Source organism: Strongylocentrotus purpuratus, unplaced genomic scaffold, assembly GCF_000002235.5.
Source record: "Strongylocentrotus purpuratus isolate Spur 01 unplaced genomic scaffold, Spur_5.0 spur5_scaffold_5, whole genome shotgun sequence".
NCBI classification, from domain to species: domain Eukaryota; kingdom Metazoa; phylum Echinodermata; class Echinoidea; order Camarodonta; family Strongylocentrotidae; genus Strongylocentrotus; species Strongylocentrotus purpuratus.
The window spans coordinates 43,789,790-43,813,597 of record NW_022145611.1 but is presented as its reverse complement, the minus strand read 5'-3'; the positions used below and the strand labels follow the sequence as shown (position 1 = coordinate 43,813,597).

At 33.8% G+C, this 23,808-nt stretch overlaps 1 protein-coding gene across 4 annotated transcripts; it reads left to right on the top strand.

The window, feature by feature from the left end:
- Positions 1-23,808, top strand: LOC763304 (FERM domain-containing protein 8). 4 transcript variants are annotated; one of them, XM_011677084.2, is made up of 14 exons: positions 1-179; positions 2,725-2,917; positions 4,456-4,623; positions 13,101-13,202; positions 13,844-13,902; positions 14,313-14,479; positions 15,190-15,393; positions 15,744-15,873; positions 16,412-16,567; positions 17,014-17,123; positions 17,816-17,845; positions 18,876-18,938; positions 20,482-20,594; positions 20,833-23,808. In XM_011677084.2, the coding sequence occupies exons 2-14, from the start codon at positions 2,752-2,754 to the stop codon at positions 20,898-20,900; spliced, it is 1,536 nt and encodes a 511-aa protein (XP_011675386.1). In that variant the 5' UTR covers positions 1-179; positions 2,725-2,751; the 3' UTR covers positions 20,901-23,808. The 4 variants fall into 4 exon arrangements, with proteins under 4 accessions (XP_011675386.1, XP_011675387.1, XP_011675388.1 ...); XM_011677085.2 differs by lacking the exon at positions 17,816-17,845; XM_011677086.2 differs by lacking the exon at positions 18,876-18,938.

Below are 23,808 nucleotides of genomic sequence, written 5' to 3'. Positions count from 1 at the left end.
CCATAATACTAGCAGTTACATGGCTACAGTACACTCCTCCGGCCATCTACTCTTGCACTTACTTGTTACAGAACTCGCTTAATTAGCTGAGATACTGTCCGTCTCGTGTCTGAATTAAAACAAACTGAAACCCTTTCTCTTTGGAACAGCGGCTTAGAAAACATCTTGCAGAATTAAAGGTAATTCATTTAGTTTATTTTCTGTATGTATCGGGTTTTAAAAAAATTTGCCGTGTGCTGCAGCTGCAGACTTCCAGATGAAGCTGAAGTGGGCGGGCCGGGCGTGGGGCTGAGAGTGATACCAGAGGAACTGAGGGAATCGCCTCATGCTCTGGGGCGCACAATGCATGCAGTGCTCATCACACAGAATGTCACCGGCTAGATAGAGTCACTCGTGAACTAGTTGAAGCTGAGCAAAGACTGATACTGAAAGAGTTACTAGAGATGATGGTCTGGTGTTCCATAGATTCTAGTATAATGTAGGCCTAATCTAGAAATAAGCTTTTTGGAAAACATTTGTTCATGTAGTGGTAGTGATACCAGTAAAAAGATTGTATTGAAAATTGAACATGAACTAGTTGAATTAGCCCGACTGCTGAGAACACCACTCACAGCATTCTTCCAGAATCTCTGGTAAAGGTAAAAGATAGTTACTTCAACAAGACTGAAGAGATGATATACACATGTAATGTATAAAGCGGTACTAAAAATGTGAAAAATATGCCTGTGTCATGATACATGTAGGAAGGTGAACTCTGCTTTAAAGGGATAGTTGAGTTCTGTTGCAGAGGGCGCTACACAAAATAATTTTTTTGTGAGATAATGAAAAACGTGAGCGTCGAATTTGGAAGAACATAATATTTAAATGACAAAATCATCTTTGTTTGATCAAAATTGGTTCAGAGACGGCTGAAATATAACGATTTCTAATACTTGTTTAACACCACAAATATTAAATATTTTGAAAAATTTGAAAAAACTGTTGGAAAAAAACACGAAATAAAGCCTTTTGCGTTGTATTTCAGCCAAAGCCGATGTTGGCATTTTCGTGTTGCTTATATTACCCACAATTAGCCGGCTCATGTATTGTTTTTTTTTAATTAAATAATTAATTAACGGTCACCATGTTTTTTTGAAAGTGGAGCTGAATTGGTATGAAATCGTATTGGCTAAATTTCACACATTTTGGGGTCTAAAATTACCTTCATAGCAACTTTAGGTTCTAAAACAGCACTATAAATGTCATAGATAAGAATAAGAGCAATAACCATGCACTTTGAAGGCATTTGCGGTCTGAAAACAGAACTCAACTATCCCTTAAGTGTAGAAGACTGGGAGATGTCATCTAATGATATGTTTAGAAAAATTTGTTCTTTAATTGGATATCAATGTCTTATTCATCTCTCTTACTTTTTCTTTACATTATTTTCTAGAATGATGCAATTTTTTTCTTATCTCTGTTTTCTTTTACTTTATTAGCTACTATTTCATTACAAATTTATATTAAAAAAATGAAAAGAAGGACTTGAAGCCAGTCATAATAAACCTGAAGAGTTTCCTCCCTGGATCTGGAAGGACACACTCTCCCTCCCAATACTATTTGTAAACAATCCTCTCTTTGTATATATGGGAGCTCATTTGCATAACAGTATATCCAGGTTTTCAATAATGCAAAAACATGAAAAGGTCCCCTGCTTAGATATTACATAATAGGCAAGGATAGAGTGGGTGTGTAAAGTAGGATTAAGTCCAGTCTGTAATAACAGACAGCAAAGTCTGAACTCAGTAAATGGGTTTGATAACCACTGCATGGGGTACACATTCTCCCATGCAAACATTTTTAAAGCCAACATACTTGCATTTGGGATTTACAGATAACAACTTTGGACAAACTGCTCTCAAAGTTATGGGAGACAAATTTTTAAATTTTCTAATAAAGACATGTATGTAGGAAGTTGTATTGATTCAAGGTACAATAAAGCTCCAAACTTCCCCAAATCATTGTATTTATTTAAATCTTCAAATTTACATGTTTTTGTCATGAATGCAGTGCAAAATAGCTTTCTTTGCCCCCTTGTGATACTACAATACACCACTATTAATGTTATAAACAAGGAGACAAACATTTAGTAACAACAAAGTTTGGGAATTTTAATTTGGGTAGTAGTTACATGTATTTTCATGTATAATTTTGCTCCTGAAGTCAGGCCTTGACCAATCATATCAATTTCAACATTATGATTTATGAGGACTGCTGAGAGTCAGAGATGTGTGCCACTCTGGATCTCAAAAGAAGATAATGTAATACCGGTATTCATTCTGAAATACTTGGTAAATAATTTTCAGGAAGTACAATGATTTCATACTGGTAAATTGTTGATACAATAAATCATACTCCACACATGTACATATGTAAACCTACATCTTTGTAGTTGTCAATGACCAAAGACAGACAGTGATTGTACTATGATATGAAGTAGAGAAGAGGGAAGTCTGAGGGGAAACACAGATTATCACTGGTCTCTTTTTTCTCATGTGCATCCTGTTAGAGTAACCAGGATCTCTCTTCAACTACACATGTTTACTTTTCTTTTGTGATGTATAGATGATTGTGCAAAACCTACTCTATCATTTTGAAGTTTGCATTTACAATTACACATGTAGATGCTATGTGACATGTATCCACACATAATGTAAACAACTTATTTTGTGATTTCCTTTACAGTTTGGTATTGATTTGAAGACGTCCACCATGCCTAGTAGTGAAGATGTCCCCATGAGATTGGTTGGAAGGAGAAAGAATCAAAATGGTTCCCAAGGATCAAGATCACCTACAGGATCACCGTCAGGTTCACCTACCCATAGTGCACCTCACATACAGAGGATGGCTAGTACCATCTCCAACAAATCAATCAAAGGTATGTTACTCATGCACCACCGTGTCCTGTCATCCACCATGTCATGCACGGTATCACCTTTCATGTCATGAAATTGATCTCTTATTCTGTTTGTATGTCCTTTATCTTTCACATGAGTAACATGTACAGTACTTTTCAATGTTACAATTCAAATTTTTGTAATTTTGTAATTCTTTTATTCTTTAGACTTTTCAAAAGATTTTTGTTTCTTAGAATTTAGTGACAGAAGATATTTTATTTAGTGCTATACGTACATGTATGTTTTAACAGATCATTCTGATTCATTATTTAATTGTGCTAAATAGTAAAAACATACATGTACATTGTACATTGTACACTGTACATGTGTTTATACCTTATCTGCTTCACATGAAAAAGCAAGCCCATTATCTTGAAAAAGAAATTGGTTTCAAAGTTAAAATAGTGAGGTACACAATGCTCATAGATATGTTAATTTAGTATTTCTAAAAGAAAATGAAACAGTTCACAGATACACCACTGGTTTTGATTTCCTAGAAAGATACCAACTAATGAGTAAGGTTGATTCTTGGAATTGTTTAAGCATGGCACTACGCTTGAGTCATATGATGTTATTGGACTTGTGTGATATAGGGCAGAAGTAATTGGTTTCAGCAGAGTTGGTAATGAGAGTCATAGAAAAGACTGGAGGTTCATACTCCTTGCTCTCAGCTATCCTGTGCTTGGGGCTTTCATTGTATGCATAATGTATGGTTCACATGTAGTCTACGTACAATACGTGTTTGAGTCACTATACAGTCAAATATATAGGACATAATTACGGTAGTACTGTAGTTTGGTTCCTTTAATAGTACAATCAGAGAAAATGCACTTTTGTTTTGATAATAGACTAGTATTGGTTAACATGAGGGAATACAATGCATGGCTATTTGCCAAATTGCATTCTGAGGGTTCCAATCAGTATTTATAACCCAATCCATTACATATTTAGCACATGTTTCCTGTTGATGTGTTATATTATAGAATGCACAGTGATTTCATTCTGAATGTCTCTCGACGCTGTTATAGTGATTGATGATATATTTGATGTTTAAAATTATGATTTGTTTTTATTAGAGAGATGCTTCATGACTTGTTGACTACTCTATATAATAGGCCTTTCTTCTTAGAATATCATTAACAAGCATGTACACTGTACATGTACTGTATATTTAATTGACCCATATTTAATCAGTTCTAGGATTACTGGTAAGTACCCCCTCCCCCCAAACAAAAAACAACAACAAACAACCTAGACAAACAACTGATAAATATTTTATTGATTTAAATGAGGATGACTTGATTTACGTGTTTTGCTTTCCAACTATTTACAAACATTAATGATTTCCCAATCGTGGACAAATTGAAAACATTAAAACATTAAATCATAATGCTTTCCATTATTTCCAATTAGTTGTCTTGAAGTTGAACCTACAGTGTAAGTTGGTAATTTTTCTGAATGACGCTCAAATTATTCAAACTGTTTCTAATGTATGTTTGTCCTTTTAATGTCCTTACAGCAATGGATGTGTGCATCTTTCAGAAAGGTGGTTCTGCTCATGAAATCTTTGTAGAGAACGCTTTAACAACGACAGCCGGAACTCTCTTCTCACAGATGATGGATTGTCTGACTTTACCAAATGAAGCATCTGAAATCTTTTCATTATGGCTTACATCTCCTCTTCTTGGTAAGACTATATTTCACAATATTCCTCCATATTTTAAGTGTAATTACAAAATTAGGTTTTTGTCCATGACAGCTCTCCCACCCTTTACACTTGTGTATGTATATGTAGACCTGCTTACAATTTTGCTTCACAGCAAGCAAAAAGAAAGAAGAATGTATAAAGGATAATTTGACAAACTTTGATTTGCAATCGCCATCTTTTGAAGCTTTGGGATCTATAAATGTACTCACACATCAAGTGATTTTTATTGATCCTGCAGCAGATCTTGTGAGAATTTTATTTACCGGTATGCATCACCTATTTAAAGACATTAATTGTTTTGAAAAGGAGAAGGACTGTATGTACTGTAATCTGTATGTATGATTACCCAGATTTTTTTTTATTACAAAACTCAAATTTTTTGACATGGCATCAATAATAGAGTACTACTAGTATATCTTTTATTATAATGTAGGTTGCATGCGGATGTAGTTTTGCCATTTACAGTGTAGGTCGACTAACACAAGCTATCTTACCATGTCTGTCTTACCATGTTGTGATGTATGCTTGGTCATCAAAAAACAAACTCATCTCCGTCACCACAAAACACTGGGATATTGCCAAATGGCATACTGTCATCCAATTATACCAACCTGGCTCCAAGACCTTCATCTTTATTTTTATCTGCTTTGTCTCTTATCACTGATGGGTTTAATCAAAAACATAATCCCTGGTTTAATAAGTCATGAAGGCCTAATTGATGCAATCTGTTGTGGTGTATCAAATAATTGACAGCTTTTATGATTAGGAAGAGATTCATGTGATGACAAGATAGATCCTGTGCCAGTTTAGTGCCTAGTGGTTAGACTACTTAATGATGGAGAAGGGAAGTTGTGGTGTCAATAAATGTGACCTTTTGGTTTCTGGTAGTGTGAGGTCAGAAGGTCACCTGGATGATATGATGAGATAATGTGAAGATATGTACATCACGAGTGTCATTGAATAATAATGATTACGGTAGAGAGGTCTCTTGTTTTCCTGGTGTGTGTTTGGTAGGTATACATGTAGGTGATGATACATTAGAAACAATATCCTTGATTTATAAGGAATAGATGGATATGATATGGGAGTGATTGTAAACAAGGAATCAAGATGTACATTGTAGCCTTGGGAGACCTTGTACAAGGCAAGTTTACCAGAATGAAATAGGAAATATTCATGCTGAGTGCTATCAAAGGTCATAGAAGACTGCATGGGTATATTACTTTCTAACTTCATTTCATTATCAGACTGATTTTTTTACTCAGCGGGATTTCTTGAAAGTGAGCCCCTACTGCGAGATTTGTTTCTATAGGATAGGCCCATGCATGTAACATGCATTTGTACACTAACATACATTTCAAAACTTGCAAAAATATTGACAATCACAAATGTAATTTTCATGATCTTTTTTGGAATTAAACATGTTCTTGTGTACTTCTTAAATGTTCAGTTATTTTTTTTTTTTTTTTTTTTTTTATGAGCAATAATTTTTATTTTGTTAAAAAGTGCAGCCCACTAACATATTTTTTCAATGCATTTTAAAAATAAAAAAACAAAGTGTGGATCCATTTTGTAGTGTTTGTGTGTTTATCACTATTTTGTTAAAGTTCAAACTTCATTTACATGTACATTACATGTAGCAGATAGTAACCCTGATATGTACATGTTTATATCATACATCCTGTACATGAAAACCCATCTTTCCTCTTTTGTTGTGTGTCATCATTGTCATGGTATTCAGAAACTATTACGTCGTAATTTAGTTTTGGTTGCCGTGTGGGCAGTAGGCATAAAGGTTACTTTACTTTCCTGCCAGTTGACTGTAAAGGTTATGGACATGTCATGTCTGTTTCCATTTCAACTTGACATGAACCATCATCTTGTTTACAAAATGCACTGTGTATGCCTACATGTACAGTACAAGATAGAAGCAACTTTTATAGTACATGAAGGATATATATATATATATATATATATATACATATATATATATATATATATATATATATGTTGTATGTTGTAAATGCTGAATGTACATAGGCTGTAGACTGATTTTACAAAAGGCTGATGGGAAAAGATGATTTTATTCCAGTTGCAAGGAAGTTGGAAACTATTAGAAACAGTATGCAAAACTATTCCCAACAAGGCTGTCAACATCACTCTTTTTTAAAACTACGGTAGATATGGGCAGATATCACTGATGAGATAATATTAGATGTGGCAGGGGGGGGGGGGGGCTGAGAAAAAGGATCACTGATCATGTGAAGTACAGCATGTACAATTTACATAAAGTATGCCTACATTATAATATTACAAATGTGGGATGTCAACACTTTCACTGATTGTTTCATGCGATGTACATGTACACTGTAATACTGTTAAAGTAAATTGTACCCACTGCCCGATGACATTTTTTGTTTCATCATGTAGCGAAATGCTATGTCAGATAAAGTAATGTGTGATATAAGTCATGCATAAATACACAATGCTACTTATTGATTATACAAATTTGTAAAGAATAGTAAATATTCCTACTATCTTAGTTTGTGACAGTGATGAAGTCATCACCACCACAAATTATATTTATGGATTATTGTCTAGAATTCTAAATTCAGAGTTACACTCTAGCAGTAGAGTAATTATGTGATACATAATATTATGACTAATTCATTGAACCACGCATGCACCCTCCCATAATGTGTATAGATCTGTTTGATTGCCCCCCTTTAGCCTCAGTAATTACTTGTAAAGGTTCATTATTGGTAGATGTAGAATACTTTTATCCAACACCATTTGGGTGGCTGCCAACACAACAGACAGTATTGACCAGTTTCATAACATCCAACTAACGTCACAATCCATGTCGGCTGTCTTCTCCTATGGTTTTAGATTACAATACTTACCCCAGATATGCATTGGTGCATTACATGTATCTGGGCATTTGCTACATGTATATAAATTGGTATGAGAAAGAAGAAAAAAAATAGTAGAGAATGAAAAATTAGATCATTTAAAATTAGATTTATTTTGGTTTTTGTTAACACAGTAAATGTACTTTACATTAGTCTAGAGGCTTCATATGGGAAATTCAATAGAATCTTTTCCTTTTCTTTTTTTCTTTTTGTGACTAATATTAAACCTGAAATAGAAATTGTGCTAATAATGAATGTACCGTATAGAAAAGGAAAGGTGTTATTTTCTATTGTTGAATTATGGAGAGTCATTTCCTTCACACAACCCTTTCTTTCCCATTTATTTCCCTTTATGGTCCCCTTTTTCCCCCGAGATAGCTCTGTTTATAATTTTCATAATGATATGAATACTGCCACACTGTATTTACAGGGACCAAAGTGTTCCACATCATTGATGAAGCATTCAACCCCAAATGAGTTATTGTAGATATAATAGTAAAATGAGTTTGCTCTTCTCAGCGTAGCCTGGTAATGGATAGTTCGTGAGGAGCTCAAGGTGATACACGTAGGCAGGGATACGCCAACACACAATGTACATAGTAAATAATTAATCATCAATTAAATCGCTTGGCTCTTATCCTACATCAAACCGGATAATCAGTTGGACTATAATGTCTAAAAATTGGGAGTCCTTATTTATCTAAGTGTGTATCATAATCCTAATTGTTGATGCCCATTACATGTACGTATCATAATCCTCTCTTTTTTTATCTCCTGAATGATACGTTGTAATTTTGCTTATAATTCTTATTAGGTGTAAGTTCTCCTTAAAAGATGCAAATTTTGTAGGTTGTTCAAGTTTGAAGATCGAGGCACTCCCGTATAATGTGACATTGTTGTTGTTCACTGATTTGATATCATTTTTATTTTTTTTAAATGTACTGGTATTTTAGCATCTTGGCCCAATCACCAGTATATGCAGGCATGTAGAAAAGCTTCAGGTCATATTACTAATTACTTGCACGTTGTATAGTGGTCTAGTCTTTTTTCTTTCGAACACACAACAAAGTAGGAATTTCACTTATTCAAGAAAACATAATTCTCCCTGCTTGATTTCCTTGCTATCTTGCTGGTCATAGAACGATTGTTCCCAGTGACACATACCAGTACAAGACAACATTGTTCAATTAACTATGCAGCTTTATTATGACATTGTAGTAGTACATGAAGTAAAATGTGATTAAGTTAATCAATTGAACACACAGGAAATTGCTAGTGTAAAAAGGGGAAGCTTTTGGTGCTTAGCCATGAATGAGATGATTTCCCTGCTGATAGTAAAAACAATTTGACTGTTTATATTAATTTTAGATCAGGAATAGACTCACAACATTTACAACATTCATTATGAGAAAGTTTCCTGTCCATGTTTGCTTAATTCTTAGTCAAATGTCATTTACAAATCAGAATGTATGTACACAATGTACATCTGGCTGGTACGTTTATTCTTATTGTCATTGTACATTGTGTATCTCATACAAGTTGTTGGTTCTGGAGGATGGCAATTTAAAAAGAGAATACCAGAAATAGAAATAAAGGACAGGGTTATAGACATAGTACATGTACATGTTTCATCCACATGTAGCTAAGGACTCAGTGAAACTGAAAAGCTTTTTCAATCAAATACATTTGTTAATTGAAACAAAATGCATACAAACATTTGGGAAATTTACAATTTAACATGTTTGCTGAAAATTCCAGGGGGGGGGGGGGTCATTGTAAATTGTATAGATATGCTTACAGTTTAGGGTCCCTTTTTTACTACTTTTTTTACTTTACTATCTCAAAGGATTAATCTGTAGACTTTGTGTCATCAATCATGAACTTCTGATTGTGAAGTCATGTCCAGAAATATGTATGTAGCCTACTCAATGCTATATCTGTCATGATTGTGTGATAAGAGATCTTAAATGCTAGACTTTGAACGTAAACACTTGATATAAGTAAAGAAGAAAAGTTCATCACATTTGTGTCGCATAAAATCAGGCTTTGATTCTCAAAAATCAGGCTTTGATTCTCAAAAATCAGGCTTTGATTCTCAAAAATCGGTTAAAAAAAGGGAATAAAACTTGACCAGTGGGAAGAAAATAAGAAAATGTGTAAATGCTAGACTTTGAACGTAAACACTTGACACACTCAAATTAAAAAAGGTTCATCATATTTGTTCTTCACAAAATCAGGCCTCATGACATTGATTCTCAAAAATGTTTTTTTCTTTCTTTTTCATTTAAAGCTCCTTTAAAAGTGTTGGGAGCCCCACAAATTTGATGGGAAAATTTCCCTTACAATGTTGTATCATAATATGAAAGAGCATGTCATTTAAGACACATTTCTGCAAGGATTTTCAAAACAAGTGGTTTGGAGTCGAATATTGATGAAAGAATACAAAATTTAGGTTTTTTGCGTAGAACAGATCAAATTTGGGGCGAATTTGGGGCTCCCAACACTTTAGAGGGGCTTCATAACCCTGTGTACCCAATGTGTAGTAATAACAATCATTTGAATGTTTGATGTTTATCATGTACACGTGGCATATTAATACATTTGGGTGTGCGTTTATTGTAAACAAGTTTTTCCTCTTTGAATAAGATCTTGTATTCTTATCTTTTGATCTGTATTTTGAACACAATATATTATATGAGTTGTGGGATGTACACAATAGCACAGCCTTACTCACAGTCACAGATAGTGCTGTACAGTGCACGTCATGAATAAAATCAATATGTTGCATTATTCATGGACATGGCTAGTCACTTTGCTTTAATAATGGTGGTAGACAGACAATACATGTCTTATAGACCGCAATCAATGAAGGTACAAACCAGAACCACTACAATAGTATATTTATACCACTCGTCAAACAATGAAAACAACTAATCATATCCCACACATCACAGTATTACAGTGCACATCCTCATCACAAGTTTGTTGCTCATAGTCATACTACTTTGTCCCTGTTTGGTATTAAAAGGCCAGGAATAGATATATTGTAATTACTGTAAGATGATTATAGTTCAGGGTATATGCAGAGTGATTCCATTCATTGTTTGATAACTTATCAAAAAGTAGTACATGTACATGTACGTCCGCATCATAAAATCCACTGCGATCAAATTGAAAGTGGAAGGTAGCTCTACATATAATTTATATTGGAGCCACATGATTATATTTTACTTGAACTCTCTTTGACCATTGTTTCAGAGAAGACATAACAGTTACGTGGAAGTACAATCTATGGCTACCTACTGTACATCATACAATACTTAAAAAGATAAGCTTTGAAGCTGGGATGTTACTAGATAATTATGAACTGATGAGCTTTTACGTGGTTTTATGACCTTGTACTTATTTTCAATGACGGAGAGTAAATTAATTAAACCCACACACCTTTGTTTACCTTCAATCAGCACGTGAGTAGTAACTCGTTTGTGAACGTGTGTAAGTGGTACTGTCAGATATGCTTTATGATCAGGTCAATCCCATGACCTCTATTAGCGTCTACTCCTCTGCTATCAACATTTCCTTTCATGTCACTATTAACAAACAATGGATTTGCATTTTATTTCACCATGACAATAATTATACATTTGATAACTGGAGCCAAAAAATAGCAAGAGCTAGTCCAAAAAGAGAATTATAAATCCAAACTTAGAATGTACATGTATGTGTAAACGAAGGAGTACTGTAGATTACCAAACACACTGTGTTCAAGGATTAGTTTTGTTATCATATTGATTTCATTTTTTATACTCCATATCTTTTTGAAAAATTAAATCCTTGTGTTAATTTAGAACAAAAAAGAACAAAAATGTGTTGCTTAATAGGAAAACCATGATTTTTTAAGAAAATTGACTAGCAGTAGTTCTAATCATAAATATGAAGAGGAAACAGTTAATATACTAGTATAGTGTGAGAGTCGCCATTCCTTCTCCACACTTTCCTGTCCATACTACCAACCCAAAAAATATTTGTGTCAAAATCCATTTTTGCAAATTACTTATCCTTGCCTACATTTATAATACCATTTAGATTCTCAATAATCAAGTTTATTATCCGGTTAAAAAGAGTCATAAAGGATTCATTCAAGCAGCTTTGATGGATGTTCATACGATCTCAAAGCTCATTGACACATATTGTGCCATAGGAGGTCAGATCTTCACTCCTTCAATAGAACTTATTTTCTTTTCAATGCACTCATATCTCTGCCAGAGTGGCAGTGTCTAATTGGTTGGGTTTCCTTTTATACAATACAGTGTTGTCCCCACTGCCTACATGTAGACCTGTACATGACACTTAAAAACAAATCTTTTTTATTTGTATGTTTTTTTTAATTTGTATGTGCGAGTATACTGCACTTTAAACTGAAGGGTTGTACACACGATTTCTGTCATTTCCTTTATTGCATAGTAATTTGAGTACATTGAGAGTACTTACAATACACGGTAGTGGGAACTTACCTAGCATCATTCAAACTCTGTCAAAGTTCAGAACAACACTCAGATATGAATGAATCAGGTAAATATTTGCCCACCCAGTTAACAGCATGTGCTTAAGGCAGCTAGCTTGCAAAGTGAAACAGGATTTGTCAGATTCAATGATTGCCTGTTGAGATGTTTGTTGAGCAAGTTGAACTAATTTACTCAGGTGTGCACATGAAGAATAAAGTGCATCCTGAGGAGAAATGTTAATGTTCTATACTACATGACCTTGTATAATGTAGGTCTGCATCCATTATAAGGCATTACTGGATGACTTACAGATGACTATGTAGATGTATATCCCCTTCAAGTCAATTATATAATTACAAAGAATTGTTCTTTAAAGAGAAATATCTTAACACCAGTTAGGCGAGATTCCAAAATGTTTTCCCCTCTTACAAAAAATTGCATTGACAATGACAGAAAGATTTAGGGCTATACATTTCAGTGCTTGACGTTTTAAGCTGGATATATTCCCTGAGATGGTAACTTGAATGAGTGCATTGTATCTTGTACTGAAAATTCGATTTATTTCATGTATTTGAAATGGTGTATCAACTTATAAAAGGAGTGCATTAAAATAGACAGCAAACTGATTTATTGTAGAATTTAACGACCCATTACTTTACTGCTATTGTGCATTCTATGGCATATTTTTACCCCTACGTGACTGACTCTCTAATGGAAGAGGGAAAATTGATTTGTAAATTATTCATTGTTTGTTATACTTCATTCATGTAGTAGCTAAGCTCATGATGATAGCCAGATATTTCTACACCACCCCATTCTCTTCTATATCCTCTTCTTTGAACAATAATAAGCAAGTGAGATTTATCTTTTTCTCTATTGTCCCCCTCCCTCTCTCATTCTCTTTCACTCCACCCCCTCCATCATTCACGCCCCCTCTACCCCGTCTCTCTCTTTTCTTATGATCTTGTCTGTCTTGTTTCTTCTCTTTCTGTTTCTCCTGTCTTAATGTCTTGTTTCTGTGTTACTATTTTCTTTACAGAATTACAGCTGAAACCTCACCACATACCCTTCAGATTATGTAGACAGTGGCCTGATCTTCTTGATAAATATACAACACACAGTGAAGAGGCAAAAGCAAATGGTAAGCACCCATCTTAGGTAATATCTTTTCTGCCTCTCCCCCATCCCCACTTCTTTCACATCTCTGTTTCTTTGGCATTTTTTTAATTTTCCTCTTCTTCTTCTTTCCTCTTTCTCTCTCTATTTCTTTCTTCCTTAAAAAAAAAAATCTATAAAAGCGGAATATTATTATTTATTATTATTCTTGTACCCTCACTTTCACATGTTGATAATAGTATGAGATATGATTATAACGCAAAGACTCTTCCTGTCATAATAAACACACCCTTTGCTCAGCATTGTCATTGTACAAGTTCTGTAATTTATGTGAGACAGGATGTTAATATCTCGTATACAGGAACTGGATTCTTGTTAAGAGGATGTGTATATCAAGAGGATTTGATTGTGACCTCTAGATATGGACCATTTCTCAGTGTTTTCACATGAATATACACTCTAGTTATCAAGCAATGGGCTTATTCCGCTGATTAATCTATTCAAGTTGAGAAACTCTCTATACCTACGCAAGATTAAGAATAATGCATGTTCAAATGAGTTGAGGAAGTTGCAATTTATAAATTATCTTGTTCTAAGAGCTGTATGAGGTAATACCTCAATCTTAAGGTTTTTATCTAGTTTGCTCCCATCTTCTTTATATCATAGATGAACCAGTTGTATCTTTCCAAAGAAATGCATTCTACCCCAAGGATTCAGAGAAAAAGGCGAGTACCTGTACTAAGATTGCATTTAGCCAAAGTCATGGTTAAAGTCCTTGTTAAACTGAAGGAAAAAAACATGAATCGGTAGGGATTATGACACAACATTATCATTAATTGAAATATTTTGCAGTGTGTTTAGATTAAGAATATACACTATGAATATGTTATATAACTCTACATGATAACATCAATAATATAGTGTAGTAGTAACAATTAGCCAGTTAGTTTTAAATGTATATTGATTTGAATGTCAAAGGACCAAACATTGGGTATTAACATATTCTTGTCATGGGAATGATGCTCTGTTAGAGAAACCCATTATTGAAAAGTGAAGTTCTTTCCATGGTATGAGAGGCAATGTGAAATCAATATAATTATGTGACCTCCTTTTCAATTATGATTTGAATTTCCAGGTCACGAATGGGAAGATAAAGAGTAGATTATTTGAGGAAGCAAAGGGTAACATTTTGAATGGGATGTACCCTTGTGAGGCTGAAGACTATGAATACCTAGGTGGTCTGCTAGCTTTCCTAGAGTATGGAGAATTCAATGCTGAAGTACATCAAATGGGATTCTTCAAGTAAGTATATAATAACAAAGATTATATAGCACCTGCTAGAACCAGAAGGGCATTAACTCCTGTAATTCATACAGGGTTAACTCCTTTCTGGCTCTCAACAGATGATATGTTAGGATAACGATGACAATCATGGGACAATAACATTTGAATTTAAATTTGAATTGATAATGGTGATGGTGATGGGTGATGGTGGTGATGATGATTGGTGGTGTTATTGATTGGTGGTGTTATTGATTGGTGGTGTTATTGATTGGTGGTGTTATTGATTGGTGGTGTTATTGATTGGTGGTGTTATTGATTGGTGGTGATGGTGATAATCATGAATGATGATGATGATGATTAGGAGGAGGATGAATTATGCATGAAGGGCTTGTTAACAATATGTAGGGGAAAACATGTTTTTGGTATTAGCCATGCTTATATTGACTGATGATCATGATTCAATGATCAAATGGAGAGGAAGGTTATATATACCGGTAGACTATATCATTTTAAGCAGACATCTGTTTTGGGTAATAAAATAAGACTGGTGTCATAAATGAAACTAAGTATCACTTAGCTTGGTACTGACTCTAAGAAACAAAATCATTTGTTTTAATTATTGTCACACCAATCCAATCAAAATGAATATGTACTCCTAAAGGGAGTATCTGAAAGTGTAAGAAACTGGTCATAAATATACTTGTATTTCCTCTTTTCTTTTTCCCCAGGGATAATGATCTGAAGAAGATCTTACCAACCTGTATGTTCAAAGGAGGTAGCCGTTGGTCCATCGTTAAAGGTCGTACAGGAGCAATGATGTCTGTAGAAGCTAGTATTCTGAGACATTGGAGTCATTTCTCAGAACAGAACACCTCCAGACAGGAATACCATCATCTCTTTCTTGAGTTCTGCTGGAAGCTACCATTCTATGGGTAGGTACAAGACATCAAGTCATCATAGTCATAATGGTGATTGTACTTCATTAGAGTTACATGCTTGAAATCTTCAATTATCTTGACTGATTCTACTGGATATTGAGTCAACTGAACCTGTTTTATATGTAGTTCTTTCCCTTTTCTTGCTATCCTTCGGTATCTCTTAGCTTTGTATGTTGAAGAGTACACACATTGACACACATTGACAAGAACATGTACATGTATCTCAAACTTTCCTTTAGTTTTAATATTAAGGGCCTCCAAACTTAATGTTAGTTATATTTGAGATTTGTACTAAGTAATATCCTACCAAGAAGACTTACCAATATTTTAATTTTATTTTACAGGTCTGTGTTTTTCAGGGGACAGATAGAAAAGACAGGACGTTTATCTGTCAAAGTTCGGGACTCTGCAGACAGGAAGGCCTTTGTCGGCATCAACAGAGATGGAGTATTTGTCATTGATCAACAGAAACAGGTTTGTTTTTGCATTTACATTTGCATTTACTACTCCATTTCCCATGTACTCCCATGAAATGTTGAGGATATCAGTATTTTGGTGCTATCAAATAACTAAAGTGATAAAACCCTCACCGATTTTCATATTATTTTATAACGGCTCATGTTCAAAACTATATAAAATTTCATTTATATTTATATTTATATTTATATTTATTTATATTCATTTATATTCAAATTACAAAAAAGTTTGAGCAAGCCAGAAGGCAAAAATTATGAGGAGAAATTGCTAAAAAACTGTACTGCTATTTGTAATGTTATGCAGTTTAAAAAGAAGAAAAAGAAGAATTGGAACCTGACTGCACAAGGTTTGATGTAAAGTGATATTTAATGTTAGTTTTGCTACAGTATTTTGCCATTTCAGCTGTTTAGACTTACTGGACTTCTTTCAAGAGTTTTATAATCTGGAATGTTTGTATCTCTTAGCAGAAGCCTCTTCTACCATGTCTCCCGGTTTGAGTTTGTTAACATGATATCTTTGTATGTTTGGCTTTCAGGAGCTTCTTCTAGGACTGAAGTATGATGAGTTATCATGGGAGTTCACAGAGCCTGCTAGGAAGGAGGTAGATTGTCTACCGTGTCTCTGGTTAGAGTTTGATAACAGGGAGAGAGGAAAGTGGCGCAGTAAAGTTTTACAGATCTTCTCCAGACAGGTAAGTCTTCATTATGGCATCCATCCTCATGTTTATCAGAATATTATAGATTCCAATCTATATTCAATAATTGGGTTTCAGAGGGCCTTTTGATATAAACAGGATGTGCTCTTTTGCCTGTAGACAAGGAAATTGGCTGCATCTGTTTTCTCTTAAATTTTTTATCTATTTCATATAAACTCACCAAAGGAATTACTTTAGTGTGTGTTGCAGGTTGTTGATGTAATTTCTGATGTTGATGGATATAAAGTATATATACATGAAAACATAGATGGTTTATCAAACAGAAGCTGTTCGGCTTGAGGAGTAACCTTTTGAAATGTAAGGTACTCGTACCATTTGGGGAATGCAAATTATTGAACAAATTAGATTGCATGCAATTATGTTGTTATTTTATACACTTGTAGATGACTATTATTATGATATATGAAACCTTTGTATTGCAGGCTGTCATGATGAATGCTTTCATTGAGGCATGTGTTGATGAGCTGAATAAACGAGATATGGAGAATGTTATTCAGAGAACAGATCATACTGTCATGGGAGGTCTGCTAAGGTAAATATTACCTTCATTCATTACGTTCAAGCATGATCCCAAATCTTGCTCTGCAGTATTCGCTTTAATATGACGTACACAATCAGTCTTGTAAAGCTTTTCACCGCAAATTGCTATTTTTCTTTCTTTATTCTCTTCAATATGATGTACAAAAAATAGCTTTCCCCGAATTTGCTATTTCTCTATCTATATTAGTTATCCTTTCTTTCTGAAGTGAAGAAACTATCAAACTCTTGTTTTCATAGTTTACCTTCTTCCAACCAGCTTGTTGATCAGTTATTTTGCTAGAGCTTTCTGTAGATCACATCTGTTTGCTTATTCTTGTTCACTTATCTTTTTGCCAAACCTATTTACAAACAAATACTCACAAAATATAAGTGAGCAAAGCACAGCTATGACAACCCACTCTGCTTTACTGGTTAATTCTGCAACAAAGTGTTTTATTCTAGATGTGTATTGCAACTAATGAGACAGTAAAGTCCACAATGAATATGAAAAGCAAATGTACGATTATGTGACATATATCAACTGTACACTATTACTGCAAAAAAAATGATGCTTTTTATTTTAGTAAGGATTAAACACTTTGCTTAGTTTAAAATTCAAATATTCATTGCATGCTGCAAGTACAACTGTAGACATTGTCACAAGCTCTAATGTACACAATGCCATATTGTTTTATGATCATGCAGCTCCACTTTTCCAAGAAGTAAACCTCATAAGTAAGTACACAGTAAGGCATCTTGCCCTGTGTCATTACATTGTTGTGCCATGATCTTAAACCTAACCCATGTGATGTGTGATGTTTGTGTTGATATTGGATATAAGAAAAGGATTTTCTGGGATTGTTGTGAATTAAAGTTTACCTTTACTCACTTAGGTTTAACTAATGCAAGTATACATGAAGGACTGCATTTAATACTTTTATATTGAGGCTTCTACTCTGAGAAAACTGGAATTAAAGCTCATCCTTCTAACTATGCTACTTTTTAAACATCACTACCTTTTCCACCTAGCTAATTCCCCGTAGTCAAATGGGTCCTTTATTCCCTGTATGTGTAAGCTGTCTATACAAACCCTCCTTCTAGGAAGTAGTCACAACAACCTGAGGGATTTACTAATCTCTTTTAATCCCATATTGACAGTTACAACTCTCCTCCTGTAGGGTTGAACCTTTTGATTGTGTTTTAAGACTCAAAGAGAGGATCAGTTTTGAGTCATGCATTGTTCCTTATTGTTAAGCACTGGGTATCATCTCTTGGGAAGTGTTCTTCACCAGTACTTCTAAAGTTCTAAAGTCTTTTGAAAAACAATTTCTTCCTAGAATTGTTGTGAGAGGGCAAATCACACAATAATTCTTTGACAGGCTGACAAAAAATCTTTTCAAGTACTCTACCATGACTTCAGAATCAGAAAATTATTGTACTTTGGACTAATTTGTAAATAAAGTACTGCAAAATAATGTTTATTGAATGCAGTATACATCCTGCATGCAATAAATCATTCCTCATTACTATTTGTTGGGTGATTCAAAATGTCATTAAAAGCCTTGTGCAAGTCCATACACACAGAGGAGAGCAAGCAAGAAAACAAAATGTATCATATGAATACTGACTTGTGTATGAATTTAACATTGTAATAGATAACTAGCACTCAGTATGTAATCTCTTCATTGGATTTAATTGCATGTTAACAGATTATCATAACTTTTGCTCTTGTTTTGTTTGTGCACATTAACTCTTTGACTAACAGCAATGAGAATAACAGTAGCACCGTAAACCAGGATGAACCTGATGCACCCATGTCACCACACAGGTATACCTACATCATGTCTCACATCAATATGCAGTGGGAAATATTATATAATATGGACTGGCCTTGAGGGAGATACAACATATATTTCCCAAACTAGACTCATATTGCCCCAGAGTCAAAGACCAGGGCAATATGGGTCTTGTGAGGGCAATATATGTGGTATCTCCCGAAAGACAGTCAATATTGGTACTTTTATCCAAATCAGACATCTAGAGCAAATACATAAATCAACCATGACAATCTCATAGAACTGAAAAAACTTTGTCAAACCAGCAATGTGCATCCAGTGCTTGACAAAATTTTTGATACACTGCAAACAGTGTACCTAATTTGGTGTGATTATTACGTCACAATAGAGTGTGCGCAAAGTGCGCAGGTTCTCGTACACATAATAGATGCGCAATGAGAATGCCAAAATCTGGCGCAGTGAATACAAGACTTTATTTCCTGCTTTTTTAACACGTAAAGTCCATAGGCTTTTCATGAGAGGGTAATATGGTCTCATGTTTACTGATTATCTCTTTTAGGATTACAACAAGTGTAATATGATTTTGTAAAACCACTCAGATGTCTGATGCGGGTAATAATATGCACTATCTTTACCAGGATTCTGTGATCATACATCACTATAGTAGCTTGACTTGCATGGTATCATAATCATGCATAACATGGATTTGGTATATTTACATGGATAATTCATTTTCATGAAATGGACTGAGATTTGAAGAAGGGTTTATGATATTACCATAATTAACGTTGTATAAACCGCCCTCGTGTATTAACCGCACCCCTCTTTTTAGTCCTTAATTTTTTTTTTTTGGTTTTTTTTTTGGCCGACTTTTTTTGGGGCTGACTTTTTTTTTGCCGACTTAAAAAACAGTAGAGGACCTAGGATAGAACCTTGTGGTGCACCGTGTAATAGAAGAAAAATTGGAGGAACTATTTTTATCAACTACATATTGAAATCTATCAGAAAGATTACTTTCAAACCAAGATGACAGACAAATTTGAGTGTTGTTCTAGTTTCCAAGTGGTGAGTCAACACACCGATTACCGAGCTGGGAGACATTGCCAGTCATAGCGTCAAGTCGGCAAAAGAATTTTTTTTTTTTTTTTTTTTTTTTGGTGTACAGTGTATAAACCGCACCCCCGACTTTAAATTTTTTTTTGAAATATTTTCCTTTTCTTGTAATGGAATCACCATTGGTTATGTCAATTTCAAATTAATATTTTCTTATCAATAAAATGTGACAGAGATATAGTAGTAATACATTAATATCCTTGTTTCATGTTGATTTCTTGTGCTTTACTGATAATTTAGTTTTTGTTTTTATCAGTTTTCTGTACATTATTATTTATTCTTTTTAATCTATTAAAAATTAATTTTTTTTAAAAGAAGAAGAAAATACTTCACTTGTTTTTAAAAGATCTTTCAGCAATATAGATCATTTATTACATCTTTATCAATAATTAAAAAGTAAACCTTGAGGAATATTTTCCATACATACATGATTATCAACCAGTTGATTTGTGATTATTACAGAGCTGCTCTTGATGCTACAGCACCAGTCTTTGGAACGTTACCAACCAGAGATCCTAAGACAGGATTGTGCAGCAAGATGGATAGGTTGTGTCTCTCTACATTCTCAAATACAGGTATGTTGCAAGAGATTGGAAATTTGGATTATGTGTTGTTTATCACCTAATAATGATTCATATTCAATAATTCAAGTATAAACATATGAATAAAGATGCCATTACTTGCAGGTATTACAAATTTCCCAAGGAAATCATATCTTAATAAATTTCTAATTAATGGGAAATTTTTCCCAATTTTATAACTCTTTTGGGATCCTTTTATCAACCATTCTCATAATAATTTGTCTGTTTACAGGTGAGCTTATTAGCATGAAGCCAAAGGTCAAGAGGTCGTTCACGTTCCATAGTCTGTTTGGTAGGTGAGCGTAACTCCATCTGGTTCAGAAGCACCATTTGATTGCTGACAAGAGCTCTAGAACATTTATTTACCAGGACAGACAGTCTGTGACCTTGATAATGACAATGGTTGAACAGTCATATTAGACATTGGATGGTGTCGGCCGTTAACATATTGCTGTAAAACAGTGAACTACATATGTATTTGGACGTCTGGAGACGATCCATAATAGACCAGTTGAATGCCGCTCCTAATGTTCACCTGTTCAATGGATGATTTGACTTGTATATCAAGCATGGAATCATTGTAATACTCATCACACTGACTACAGTTTGCTCCTCTGGACCTGATGCCAGGACTTCCTGTTCCATTTTATCAATGCAACTTGGATATAACAGTTACGAATCATAACTTTGCAATGATTTAGATTGAATAGGCCAATATATTATCAACTCAAAAAGGCTAGAACATTTTTTGTGTTGTATGATACAATAGGATATTGTCTTTTTTTCTTCAAAATCATGTTACTTAAATAGCCTAGGAGAGATGATACATTCAAATGATATCAACAACGACAAAAATTAGACTGATTTGGATACCTTATTAGATATTAAATGTTGTAAACCCTATCCTCATTGGATAGTAATTGTCATTAATTTTGTGTTTTTTTTCCTTGTACAATTTGAAAAAGTTCATGGCAGATTTTATTTAGTTTTATTCTCAATTTATCTTGGGTTTGAAATTTGCAATATGTTTCTTTTGACACTGCCCATTTCAAGTTTTGTGTTTTTTGACTATCCGCATATTTTATGTTGGGGATATGTTAATATTTAGAGTACTGAAATCCACTTTCACATACAGTTCATTGTACAGTAGTAAATAGTTATCTGACGGTGAAGACTTTTTGTCTTGACTAGTGTGTGTCATTGTCTATCCATGGAAGACTTAGCCAAGAATTCCCTGGTTTACACCCATAGGAAGTAATGAAATAATCTTCAGTTGGTTGCTCTGAGCGAAAGTTAGGTTCATCATTTTGTGATGTACATTTTACAATGTTGTATTACAAGGAAATGTGGTCTGCTGAAATAGTCATTCTCAGTTCTCATGTTGAAAATACTGATTTGATGTGGATCCATGTAAAGGAGATTATACACTTCCTGGTACACCTAGGTAAAAGGAGAGTACCAACATGATCAAAAACCTAAACAGAGAATGTTGAATGTATGTTAAATGTGCATTTAAAGGTATGTTAGTAATGTACAGGAATGTGTGCATTGTAGTATTGGTGAACAATTTGAATTGAATCTTAAAGGATAAAATGACGAAACACACTCAAGTTAGTGGGTGATTGATGTGGTGATTGGATAAAAATAATATTTTGATTATTTTAAATATATTATATGTGAATATAAACCAAAGTATATAATATTTGTGATCATGTCTATTGTATCAAAGCAACTCTTTCATGTAATTATCAGCAAAGTGGTGTAAATAAGAGTTTTAAAGTGTGATTTATATGTTGTATATTTGCCAATATGGTACTTAAACCCATACAAGAACAGTACTTACATGATTTTAAGATGGAACATAATGAATAATTTGGAATGGTTTTATGGATGGAATAATTGTATTTCTGCATATTTATGGGTGTGGTTTGAACTTAAATCACCTGGAAGTGGCTTTTAGACAGTTTGCAAGGGTTTATCCAACTGATATTATAGGTGGTTTAAGAAATAGAATTGAAAGTACTTGGATCATATTTGTGAGAAAATTTAAGATAGGCACTGCAAAACCAAAATCAGAATTCACACAATTTATCCTCTCCTGATAGTTAGCAAAATGTATGTCAATATTTGTTGTTCAAATACCGGTTAGTTTAATTTACTTTTATTAGCTTAAAAATTAGATCAAAATAATGTCTAGCCATTAGCTTTGTTTTTATCTAGATTCAACTTTTATTTTATTTTTAATTTTTTTTAAATTTCATTGCACTTAAATAATCCTTTATGTGAAGTGTTTTCTTTTTACCCATGTACTGAATATTAATTTCTTTTAATTTTGAAATGAATATTTTCTTCCTTGATGTCATGTGACCAAAGTAACTAAACCAATTATATTGTTTATATTTGGGCCAAGTTATGCAAAGTATATCCCAGCTATTGCTATGTCAGCTATTCTCCTGCAAGTTTTGATAATCACCTTTGTAGATTATTGGTAGCCTATGACACAGACTTTTGTAAATATTAGATTGTGCAATATACATTTATCCTTTCTGAAGAAAGTTTGATTAATTACCCAAAATAGTAAATAGTGACATAGTCCATGTATTGGATGTACCGGTAGTCTTGTAGTCTGGTTTGGGTATGTTGCAATGTCATCTCAGCTGGCTGGCTGCACAACATTGAATAATCTTAGTACACATATGATCATATGATGCACATTTGTGCAATATAGAATTAAGATTATCTAATTTTTATCATTTTTCTGAATGTGCATTTCCAGAACAATCTTTTTGTTGTGTTTGTGTGTCTGGCATGCTTCCATTTTTTCCTTCAAATCTTATTTTTATATTGATTTTTTATTATCTAATTGAATGATGATGTCCTGAATGACTGAAAACATTCTTGTTCATGCAAAATATAGTTACAGATAAACATGTATATTGCAGACTTGACATATTTGACTAAGGAGGTACTACATGTTACCTCCTCGCTTGAGGAAAACAAGTTGAATATTTAGCTGTTCTTGCTGTGCCATGATGTGATTTCCAAAATAATTTTCAAAATGTTTGATGCTAAAGTGATTCAACAGAACTTAATTGGTACCCGTGTTGCAAGGTCACTTTACAGATATAGTCTTTATTGTTGTTGCCTGGTTATGATCCTGTATAATATGCATTGCAAACTCATCCATTAAAACATACTAAACAATGAA